We start from the raw sequence: 12,700 nt of genomic DNA on the forward strand, positions 1-12,700 counted from the left end.
GTGTATGTGTGATAGTCATTTTGCATAAAGTTCAAAAATATAACAATAGTTCTGAAACTTGGAGGCTGTTGTATAGTAAAACCTTTCTTATATTTTCTAATAATAAATACTTTTGTTTATACCCTCAATATTGAGAATATTTTATTTTCTATACATTAGGTAGCGAGCAGAAAAAACAAAGATGGATGAAGGGCGTCGGGACAGTACAAGCAGTTTACAAAGAAAGAAGCCACCATGGTTAAAATTAGAAATCCCATCTGTAACTACTACGAGCGAGGAGCCAGTCTTTGTTCCGGTAAGACGTCATACTTCTTTATACGCAATGTCATTTACTGTTTTTCACTGTTAATAAGTTCAGTCAGTACAGGACTATGTAAAGGTCAATGCACATGAATGGAGATGACAAGGTCTGTATGTTTTGTCTGTCATTGATGCTTATGATTCACATTGAATAAAAGTGTAAGAGCTGTAAAACACATAGAAGTGTGACTACATGTGACTCCATCATACTTCTTCAGAGATAGCGTGGACCTGTATAGGATAGTCTCCACAGAGAACGTCACATTAGCTAATGAGTAAAGTCAAGGGTTAGCATGGAATGGATAATGGATCCTGCCTGACATTCAATTTGCATTGATGAAAAATGTTTTTATAAGAAATTGTCCATATATATTTTACTACCTACATTTCTTTTCCAGGAAATGTGTGACGATTGTGGCTACAAAGCATGAAACCTTGTTTTTCTTGTAGAGCTGTATGCTTAGGGTGACTTCACTTTCCAGTAATAGCTGAGGAGCATTGCTTAGATCCTATCAGCACATGCAGGGAGCAGGCTTGAGTCTATTTTAAAGGCTCCCCCCCCCACATATAAACAATACATTCCAATTCTTTTTCTGTAGACAGCAGTATTCTCTTAGTATTATTTATTGTACATACAGGTAGACAGGCATAACTGCTGAGGCCCCAATGTAAAATTTGTACCAGTACCCCTTTAGGTCTGGGCCTTGAATGTGGCTGCACCACCTAGAATTTCAACCGTGCAGATGTATATAGCCCATATTGTAATAATAGACTGGACCTAAATAATAGAAATGGACATATAGAATGCTACATTGGGAGAGATTTGTCAAGCTGTTTGTGCCAGAATTATGGGGTATGCCTTTCGCTACATTTAGGGTTTTATCCCATTCTTAGGCACTTCTCTGATTTGTCCAAAAAGGGGCGTAGTCTTACATTGTTAAATCTCCTCCAATCTAGTCTCATTAGCATACAGTCTTTTATCCTAGTGGTAGATGTCCTTTAAGAAATTAAAGAAATGGAAGAATTTATTGAATGGCTACTATTAGAGCTCCTACCTCTTATTAATGCTTTTAATGGGGTTTGGCTTATAAGTCTATAGCACAAGATAAAAAATGTGTGACCTCTTTGTAAGAATGGAAGAAGTGGACTTCCAAGTTAGTTGGATACTTTTCTCAAGTTGCTCTTAGACTGATAATTTGTGAGCTTTACAAGCCCTTGACTTGTATTTTTAAAAATATAACATCCCCTCCCATCCCCCAGTCTCTATAGAAGTGTGCTAGCACTCAGTCTGGTACCCTGGACAAAGAGAGGAAATAGGTTCTTAAAAACAAATGCTAATATTGGAAAAGGAGTGAGCAAGTCAACAGATTTCCATTGAAGTGTTTGTATAATGTTTTCCATCACTTACACCAGATCTTGATAAATGAAAAATAATTTAGGAAGAAACAACTATTAATGGACTTTTGTTGTATAATATAATGGATGTACAGAATGATACACTAAATTAGTGTGGAGCAAAGCTGGTAAACAAGTGCTAGGACAATACCAGGCAGCGTATACACGGCTTAGTGCTGCCTTCACAATTCTAGGAAGACTGGTTGGACCTTTCATCTGCCCAGGCGATCTCACATAAGAGTCCTCCGTGAGTGCGGTTTGATGGTTGGAACCTACCTTGCATTCTTTCTGATTTCCTCCAAGTTTCTCTATGTGGTTACTGTGAATGATAATAGAGGTTGTTAGGTTGAAGTTATTGACAGAGGAGGTTTTTGGGGGTTTTTAATAGGAGGCACAAGAGTTCTTCCTAATGATAATCTGCAGGTTGTGAGTGTGGCATGATTGTAAAATCTGAATAATATTCAGTATATTTCTTAAATAGGACCTTTTTCTTTGTTCATACAGTTTCAGTAATTGATCTATGCAGGACAGCTGAGCAAAGATGAAATGAATATAGCTGCCTTAAAAGTAAAATGGTTGTTGTTAAAGAGAAATCGTCTCCATTAAAATGCAGTGTAATTTTATAGAGCAAGAGGAGAGAAGCAGTCAGTTTATTATAGTGTGTCCAACCTGCAGGCAGCATCTTATACAGCAGGAGGAGATGATCAGTTTGTACGGAAATCAAATCTGCAGGCTGCGTGTTATAGAGCAAGACGAGATGATCAGTTTGTATATAGTGTTTTATCTGCTGGCTGCATGTTATAGAGCAAGAGGAGATGATCAGTTTGTGTATAGTGTTCTATCTGCTGGCTGTATGTTATAGAGCAAGAGGAGATGAGCAGTTTGTATATAGTTTTCTATCTGCTGGCTGCATGTTATAGAGCATGTTATTCAGCAGGAAGAGCTGAGCAGATTTTAAATGGTGTCCATTTTGCAGACACCATTATAGAGCAGGAGGAGCTGTTCAGATTTCACATAGGAGCAGATTTATCAAGCTGTCTGAAATTCAGAATATTTCTAGTTGCCCATGGCAACCAATCACAACTCTGCTTTCATTTTACCAGTGCTCATGAATATTTTAAAGGGGAGCTGTGATTTATTTCCATGGGCAACAAGAAATATTCTGACTTTCAGACAGCTTGATAAATCTGCTCCATAGTGTCCATTCTGTGTGCAACATGTTTGTTGTATTTTAATAGAGATTATTAGAGATGATGATTACAGGCGGTCCCCTACTTAAGAACACTCGACTTACATACGAGCCCTAGTTACAAACAGACCTGTGGATATTGGTAATTTATTGTGTTTTAGTCCTAGGCTACAATGATCAGCTGTAACAGTTATCACAGGTGTCTGTAATGAAGCTTTAGTGTTAATATTGATTCTTATGACAACCCAACATTTTTAAAATCCAATTGTCACAGAGACCAAAAAAGTTCTGGCTGGGGTTACAATGATCAGTTTGTGTATAGTGTTCTATCTGCTGGCTGCATGTTATAGAGCAAGAGGAGATGATCAGTTTGTGTATAGTGTTCTATCTGCTGGCTGTATGATATAGAGCAAGAGGAGATGAGCAGTTTGTTTTATAGTATTCTATCTTCTGGCCGCATGGTACAAGAGGAGTGCAGTCTGTTTATTGTGGTCTACAGACAGGCAAATTGTTATTCAGCAGGAAGAGCTGAGCAGATTTTATATGGTACCCATTTTGCAGACAACATGTTATAGAGCAGGAGGAGCTGTTCAGATTTCACATAGTGTCCTTTCTGTGTGCAACATGTTTGAGAGCGGAGTAGCTGAACAGATTGTACAAAGTATCTGATTTGCAGGCAGCATGTTATAGAGCAGGAGAAGCTGAGTAGAATGATGTAGGGCCCTATCTGCAGGCAGCATGTCATAGAGCAGGGGGAACTGAACATATTGTACACAGCAATATATCTGTAGTTATATGTATAACATGTTATAAACAGATTGATATTGATAGATAGATTTTCGGTTACAGATGAATACAAGGTGAGTTTGCATCAGAAATTAGAGGCCACGGGGGATGGATGCAACTTATTACATTCATCCCCAGCCTCCGCTGAACATACAATGAGGGTGCTTTCCAAGTGATGTAATTGTACAAATATGGCCAGTTCCAACACTCGGCAGAAAGGCAAAACATCAGCAGCAACCATGTCTGTTCCTTCTCCCGCTTTTGGGAAAAAGGAGCCAAACTGGAAGGACTCAGTTGGTTAAGTTGAAGTACTCTATTTAAGGATAGGTCAGGAATCCTCCCAAAAATGTAGCAGTCTGCGCTATATCATCCTGCTTTCTGCTGAAGGGAGACATAGAGACGTATAGGCTCAGCAGAGGCCATTAAAGGCTATAGGGGATGGATCTCACTGTATGGCATCGCTGTGACTACTCTATGGGTGTCCATCACTTGGGAGTCACCCAGAACATCGGTGCAGAAATTCAAAAGCTGCTGCCAATTTTAACTCCTCCAAACTCTTTCAAGGGGAGAAGCTGAACCAGACAACATATCCCACTGTATGAGAGAGGTACAGTGGGATACACTGCGGCCCTGCATTTTAAAGATATGTTGTGATTCTGTATGATATTTCCTTATAAAAGTGAGATATGAAGCTTACATACTGCACACACCTATGTACATACAATATAGAATACATGCATACAGCACACACAACATAGAGTACACATAAAGCACAAATATCTCTGTGGGGAAGGGCAGGGGGGAGAAGTGCTCCCCCCTCCTCCTCTCCCCAGCGCCGAAGCGTGCCCACTGTGCTACGGTACGGCGGGTACACATGTGTGTGAATTTAGCCGAATAGTGTGTAATTAGCTTTGTTACTGGCTGTGTTGCCACTGCACCAGTTCTTCTACTGAGTGGTGCTGCCACTCGTTGCGATCTTGCACAGGAAAGTATGAAGCCTACTAATACACATGATACTTTTTCAAGGAGAACAACTGTTTGCACAAGTGTCTTTGACACATGTATAGGTGTTAATGCAACCTGCAACCTCTGTAAGACAATAGACACCATATCATGGTGTCTGTAGATAACGCTGTATTTTAATAGAGATTATTAGAGATGATGATTACAGGCGGTCCCCTACTTAAGAACACTCGACTTACATACGACCCCTAGTTACAAACAGACCTCTGGATATTGGTAATTTATTGTGTTTTAGTCCTAGGCTACAATGATCAGCTGTAACAGTTATCACAGGTGTCTGTAATGAAGCTTTAGTGTTAATATTGATTCTTATGACAACCCAACATTTTTAAAATCCAATTGTCACAGAGGCCAAAAAAGTTCTGGCTGGGATTACAATGATAAAATCTACAGTTCCGACTTACATACAAATTCAACTTAAGAACAAACCTACAGACCCTATCTTGTATGTAACCCGGGGACTGCCTGTATAATTATTTAAAAGAGATATTGTTTTAAATCATTAAATTAAATACCGTACTTGCAATATTTTCTGGGTGAATAACACTTTTTCTACTGTATAACATTTTTGTTTTTAAATCCTGGAAATCCCCTTTTAACATGACATCATTTCTCTTACCTCCTTTATGGATAACTATTTTTTTTATATTATATGTCATAAAGATTAACAAATTTGGCTTCTCAAAATAAAGACGTTTATTCTTTCAGCCCTTCAAGCGCCAGACGTATCTAAGAAGCGTGAGTATGCCAGTGGAGAATACAAGAATCCCTTCACCTCCCAATGACCCAAAGCGGCCAATCTTACAACGACAGACCTCAATCACCCAGACAATAAAAAGGTAAGAATTGGTGGTAAACAAAGTGAGAGTATCGGGACGGGTATATATTACAGCACGGAATACCTTGTATTCTTGTGCACTTCATAAATATTATACCCTTAGAGAACCATATGCTTTGTTCATAACATATTGTACAGGATTTAGTATTGCACTTGTATTATACAGTACACTTACCAGTATTTCTCTTGTATTTTTCCTGGAAGGAAGCATGTCACATTTGACAAGATCAGTACTATGCCAGTTAAGGGGCACCTGGCTCGCAGGAGACCTATCTATTATAGGAAACGGCAAACAATATCTACCTTTTTTTGCAGGTAGTTTGTGGATTGCATGTAGAGTGCTGTTTTCCCGCATGGTTAGATATTTTGGAGGGATTTTTCCAATAGTAAAATACTACTAGACTGTCATGGCTAACGAAGAGAGGGTTTGGTGTGAATTTACTTTCTTTTTTGCATGTCTGTTAATAAAAGTCTAAATTACACTCTGAACACCAAACTTTCCCAGACCTTTTGAAATCGGTCATTTACAGTTATAAAAAGATTTAATGGAAATGCAATACATAATTGTTCCTACATTACTGTCTCTTATTATATTTTATTATAACTTTATTCTCATTACTCCTCCATAGAGGCTCCTGGGGCGTGTACTAGTCTGTCCGGCACTGGGAGCCCCAGTAGCCTCTGCAGTTAGTTTACATATTACAAAAATAAAGTTTTTTAACAAGTTAGGAAGTTAGGTTCCAGAATTATTAAATTACAGATTAGGGAAGACGCAGGCAGGAGAAATCTACCATCAGATCTACTTCTGATAGTAGATTCCTATTGGTAAGTTTCCTTTAAATACAAAGAATGAGTCCTGAATGTAGGTGGAAGACTTTGTTATACTTTAGAATATTTGTGCATTAGCCATGATGTTTGCATGGGTATGTGCTTTATATGGGGGGGTTATTTTCATCTTGATGGATAGGTAGTGGGACTGTGTGACTTACCATTGTTAATTGGGAGTAGGGTATAGAGTGTGAGAAATAAATGTACAAAACTTTTTTCGTCTTTCTGTTAGTAGTCAGCATAGAATTGACCTGAAATTCTTTTTGTTAAGAAAACTGATGGAAATCTTGTAATCATGTTATAAAGAGAAGTGTAATTTGATAAAACAGAATCTTAGTGTGCATTACTGAAAGCAGAGAATGGAGTCAAACAATGTGCAAACAGTATAATCAGTGCACCCTTTCCAGGTCACAGCCTGCTCACAGGGGAGGGGATAGGTCTATATAACCTTATCTTCAAAGTCAAACATGATGCAATTAGAATATGGGGAGGTCCCATTAAAGCCTACTGTGGTCTCAGGGTGATCCTATAATGACCCCTAATGTTAACTGTCCCTGAAGCATACATACAATGTGACCATGGATATATTGTGTGCCTACTTTTCACATTTTTACAATAGCTTTTCCGAATACAGTTTAAATTAATAACTCTCATCCACAAAGCTCTTTATAACAGTGCACCCCCTACCTCTCTTCTCTCATCTCAGTCCAACATGTGCTCTTCGTTCTGCCAGTGATCTTAGATTAATCTCTTCCTTAATTCGAATTTACCATTCATGTCTCCAGGACTTCTCCAGGGCTGCACCAATTCTCTGGAATGCCCTACCCTGGTTTATCAGACTAATAGCCAACCCCCAAAGCTTTAAACATGCTCTTAAAAATCATTTATTTAGGCAGGCCAATCACATTCGTTAACTGCATGCAACATTAATTTTATTAACCAATTCTGGCGTGCTCCCCCTGTCTGCCTTCCGGAAAAAGTTTCTCTGCAGTCCCATGGACTTTGTATATAAGATGGCGGCTGATGGCTGGTTCAAGCAGCAGCATTTTTTATTTATTAAATTATTTTATACTGTTCCCTTATAAAGAATGGCTGGAGAATTATACAAGCTATCTTACCTTACATAGACTGTAAGCTCTTGCGAGCAGGGCCCTCACTCCTATTGTTCCATATGACTGTTGTTACTCTGTAATATCTTATTTTATTTGTATATATTCCTTAGAATCTGTAAAGCGCTACGGACTATGATGGCGCTATATAAATAAAGATTATTATTATTATTGCTCAGGTTAATGAGATCCTTATGTACATTGATAAATCTTCATACCTAACTACAAATTAGCTGCTTATTATTAGCTCCTAATTTGCAGCCATAAATTAACTGATGTTAATTCCCAGCATTGCCAGTCTTCTTACACTAAACCAATTTATAAACCTCTAGTGGCAACTCCTTCAATTCCCTCAGTCTATTTTAAAACTTACTTAGAGTTTGTCGTTTTCAACTTACTTAGATTGCTATATATAACCTACAGATCCCAGTAATTTATTTTAAGGTCATTTTCCTTTTGCTTCAAGGAAATCTAGTTAACATAAATTTACATATGCCAGTGGTAAGGATTTAAAAGCTTGGCACTTTTCACTATAGGCTCAGTCACAGCACCATAGGAAAGGGCTTGACTCTGCTCATGCTGGGACCAGAATATTGTGGACAAACCCAGGACAGACTCCCTTCAGTTTACTTACATCCAATGGAAGCTACATAAGGGATTTGAATTTACCATACACATCAGCTTGTGTAATATTACTATACCTCCCATCAGTCCCGGATCCAACGGGACAGTACTGGATTTTGGACCCCGTCCCGAACGCTGGGAGGTATGTCGTGGGACATCCTCTGGATGCTGGCAGAGTTGAATACAGTGATAATGCAGAGATCTGTTAGGTAAGTATGAAGGGGAGCTGCTGGGGAACAAAACAGGAGGGGGAGCTTTAAGATGAGGGGGAGCTGGGGCACAATATCAGGGGGCTACAATGTGAGGGGGATCTACTTGTGGGACTCTTCATGATTGAGCTTTAATATGAGGGGAAGCTGGGGGGGGGCACAATATCAGAGTGTCTACAATATGAGGAGGAGAAGGGGCCATAGTGTGGCAGGGAGCTGGGGGGACACAATGTAAGGAGAAGATGGGGAGCACTAATGGGGGAATTATACTGTGTCGGGTGGAGTAAGGGGTGCAGCAAAAGTTGGGAGTTTTGATATCACATCCAATACTTAGGACAAGCTTTACCCATCCCAATAAACCCTCCTGGGGATAGCCCTGCCTCCTTCTTATTTCTCACGCTCATTGAGGTCACTGTTTCTATTGTCTCTTATTATAAACATAAGCCCATTTTAAATTGATCTATTACGCTAATGGTGCTTTAAAATGAACAATAATAATAAAATTAGACATAACGCCGCCGAGAATTTTTGTTATTGTTTTTAGGAGATATTTTCTACAGCAGACTTCCTGACTAGTGATTATTGTGCAGCCTAAACCTAATGGCTAATAGTGATGGACAGTCGCTACTTAACTAGGAAATATTTAAGGTTCTGTCTGGGTTGTTATCTCACTTTGCTTCTAGCATCAGCATAAACATGCATATTTTTAGTGATGTTTTTGATAGCTACCTCAATGATGTTATAGTCAATGAGAAGGAAGGAAGTTGTGGTTATAAATAACTTAATAACTTTTACTGACAAATCTGGATTTGATACTTCTTTCTCTGCTGAGTGGACAGCTTGTCCCTAACCGGCAGTACACAAGCACTTTGATACTGTATTTCTAGGCTGTCCGATGGAGAACATTTCTTCTATAATGTATCACTTTCTTTATTGAAGGGGCACTGCTGACTGGTTTGGAGTAAGTAAAGACAGTGATTCCACTCAGAAATGGCAAAGGAAAAGCCTTAGACATTGCAGCCAGAGATATGGAAAGTTAAAACCACAAGTTATAAGAGAAATGGACCTTCCCAGCCAAGATAATATATCTTTAACAAGTACAGAAACACCACCCCCTTTATACGTGGGACCAACTCAGTTTAATATGCAGAAGGTATAGTATTTCTAGCTGCACTGTACACACTGGACACATGTTTTGTACAAGATAAAAAATATTTATTTTTCTTGTATCTGTAGATTATAGACCCTTTGGCACGAGGACGGGCTTTCAGAATGGTGGAAGATACTGATGGCTACAGTATGCCACATACTCCTATTACTCCAGGAGCAACTTCCCTCTGCTCATTCACAAGCTCAAAATCTGGATTTAACCGATTTCCCAGAAGACGGAAAAGAGAGTCTGTAGCCAAGATGAGCTTCAGGGCAGCAGCTGCACTTGTAAAGGTAATGGCTTTGATATATAAGGTAAAATTCACTGCCTCATTGCAAGTAAAGCTACTCCAGGTCACAGAGGCCAAAAAGCTCCCTTCAGATACAGGAAGTACATGCTTTTATGTACCATGCTGGCACCCACATGGTCCCCCACCCTGCTACAGAGATGTGGTGTTAACATAATATGCATCCACTTCAGCCAGCTTTTGTCTTTAGTGGTCAGTTATCCAAACACCACAACATCACTAAGGGCCTATTTTATGTGAATCAGAGAGAAATACAGATTTTCAGATATTGATATAAAAAACTGACTTCCTAAGATGTAATTTGTTTTATTTGTTACAAAACATACAGGGGCGCTCAATCAAAGAAGGTACATTACGTAGGGTACAACGGAGAAGCTTCACCCCCGTTAGCTTTCTTGAAGAGGACACCATGGATTTTCCAGATGAATTAGATACATCATTTTTTGCACGGGTAAGACTTATTTGACTTTGTATTCTTAGAAAACTCAGCAACTTTTTTTTCCCTAAAACTTTTTTCTATAAAATTTAGAGCAAATAAAAATGTGTGTACTCTCAGACATCAGTAAGGCTGATTTTCTTCTAATTCAGCAGTGCGCCTATTACTATCTGTCATGTACCCGACTCACCGGAGTTCACACACGGGGATACCTACTCTATGGAGTCCCAGAATTTAGCCCTTAAGCTCCACTCACTTCCACAAAAGGGCGTCCTATCGCTAAATTTACTCCACACAATCACAGCACCCCGTCAATCCACTGCTAAAACCCACGAGTTACTTACGCAAAGAAGGCCGTAGGAACCTCAACCACACAGACAATGCACCCTGATGATAACTCAGCACATGCACTCACTACTTACACGATATTACAATTATAAACTCACACAGAACATGCAATCGCTTACTACATGGAGTATGCTAATAATGACCTCTGGTAACGTGATTCCCTTCAGAGACTCAGATTCTTTAAGGCTACAAGCAAAGGCTTATTAAAAGTTTTTTATTTACATAAAAATGCAGTACACTCAAATAGTTAAATTGTCAGATATAATGAAAAAAAGATTAAAACAATACACATACGATACTTACAAACAGTTATGGAAGAAAGAAACAAAAAACTCTTGCTAGTGAAATAGGAAGAAATTCTTTGGCCCGAGGACTGGGCACAGACATCGATCCAGCCTTCTATTGATCCAGACTGAACACTACTATGTGGCTGCTTAACTAATTTAAACCCAGGGATATTTTGACCCCCACCCCTGGCTGTGATGTCACTGTGAGGGGGAGTTTTACGTTCTTCCCATCAACCACATACCAAACTTGGGGTGTCTTAGCCTAATATCAGGGGTGTTCTGCTATTGGCTGCCTTCCCCTGGTGCTAACATTCTGATTTTCTAGACCCCATAACTGTCATGTGTAACTGGGGACCCATAATTATGAATTATTCCCCAGTTATGGACAGCTATGATATTCCCTTTGTCTAAATTTGGAGGGAAAAACTAAAGTATGCGCTTTCTTTTCATCCCCCACAATTCTACCACTTAAGAAGACCATGCTCCTCTTATCAAACAGAGACTCCCTGGGGCCAAGCTCCTCTTCTTGGCTGGTCTTAAAACAAGTGGAGCCTAATGACAGGCAGAAAAGAAAGAAAAATAAAAAAATATAAAACAAACAAACTGTGGAGGAGTAATATTATTATCACACTATCATTGTAATACAATCTATAACTGTGAAGCCTAAATTATGTAACTGGCGGATGGATTATCTTACTTTCTGCAGAAATATTTTAAGGATTTTGTGCTAATTGATTGAACACTAATGATGCAGTATATAGGGATACAGTCTTCTTGTGCGCCTATGGCAATATTCTGCTTTAGACCAAAGAACTAGTGATCAACTTCTCGTGACTGACTAAAGGGCCGGGCCAGCGATTATGTATCGGGGTGGAGGTAGAAAGAGTTATGGACTAATTGATGAGAAACTGAATTGGCATACACATGTTGAGACATAATGCAGGAAGGCGCATGGTAGATAGGTTCTGCCCCTCAGTATATAGCCAGCCAGTCTATGCCTTGTGTATATAGCTAGCCAGCCCCCAGTAAATAGCCTGCCAGTCCCCTGCTTCCCAGTATATAGCCAGCCAGTCCATGTCCCCAGTATATAGCTAGCCAGACCCCTGCCCCCAATAAATAGCCTGGTATCCCCTTCCCCCAGTATATAGCCAGCCTGCCCATGCCCCCATGAAGTTTTGAGTTGAGTTTTAAATTAATTTTTTTATAGACGCAAGTAAAAGTCAAGTTTTTTTTTTGCACATTTTATGTGCTGAAAATCTCGTTTTATACTCAGGTATAGACGGTAATCTCAGCTTATACTCAGGTATAGACACGGTAATCTCTTTTTATAACACTCTATTGGTGAGTGCCTTGTTTTTTTGCAGCTTTGGCTTGGGGCAGTTGTCTTTTGCTCAGGGATGGCCAGAAACTAAATAAGGTCATCAAGGAAGCATCTAGGGTGATGGGTTTGAGTCTGGGAGATGTGGATGGTCTACTGGTAAAAGGTTAAAAAAACTGCACAAAATCATGGCAAACACTGATAATCTTATGGTGAGTCAGCAACGTGTCCTTAGTTCCTTATTTATGCTGAAGCGATGTCAATCAGAGGGATTTAAAAGATATTTGTACAAGCGGCTCTTGCAATAGCAAATAGTTACAATGTACCCACATATAAGAATAAGTAGCTCATGACTTCAGTGTGGTTCGTTATCCGATACGAGCACTCGAGCATTTTAGTGCTCGCTCATCTCTAATATTTTATCATGCCACTTCTATTCCCTTTTGCTTACCATTTGAATTAAGATTGAGTCTCTGGTGGTGTCCACCTGGCAGGAAATAATACATATTGGTTGGAATACAAATCCACTGTACTATATACATTTATTTAGTGA

General features: G+C 39.3%; 1 protein-coding gene across 3 annotated transcripts in view; it reads left to right on the plus strand.

The window, feature by feature from the left end:
* The window catches only part of RHBDF1 (rhomboid 5 homolog 1), a 90,907-nt gene that overhangs the window by 37,339 nt on the left and 40,868 nt on the right, over positions 1-12,700 (plus strand). Inside the window, exons 2-7 of one of the 3 annotated variants that reach the window (XM_072120809.1) lie at positions 160-295; positions 5,402-5,532; positions 5,736-5,846; positions 9,241-9,454; positions 9,538-9,744; positions 10,087-10,209. In XM_072120809.1, the coding sequence (XP_071976910.1) occupies positions 182-295; positions 5,402-5,532; positions 5,736-5,846; positions 9,241-9,454; positions 9,538-9,744; positions 10,087-10,209 (900 nt within the window). In that variant the 5' untranslated portion in view covers positions 160-181. Of the gene's footprint in view, positions 1-159; positions 296-5,401; positions 5,533-5,735; positions 5,847-9,240; positions 9,455-9,537; positions 9,745-10,086; positions 10,210-12,700 lie in introns of those variants that run through there. The other 2 variants (XM_072120810.1, XM_072120811.1) reach the window with 2 other exon arrangements.

Source organism: Engystomops pustulosus, chromosome 8 (assembly GCF_040894005.1).
Source record: "Engystomops pustulosus chromosome 8, aEngPut4.maternal, whole genome shotgun sequence".
NCBI classification, from domain to species: Eukaryota; Metazoa; Chordata; class Amphibia; order Anura; family Leptodactylidae; genus Engystomops; species Engystomops pustulosus.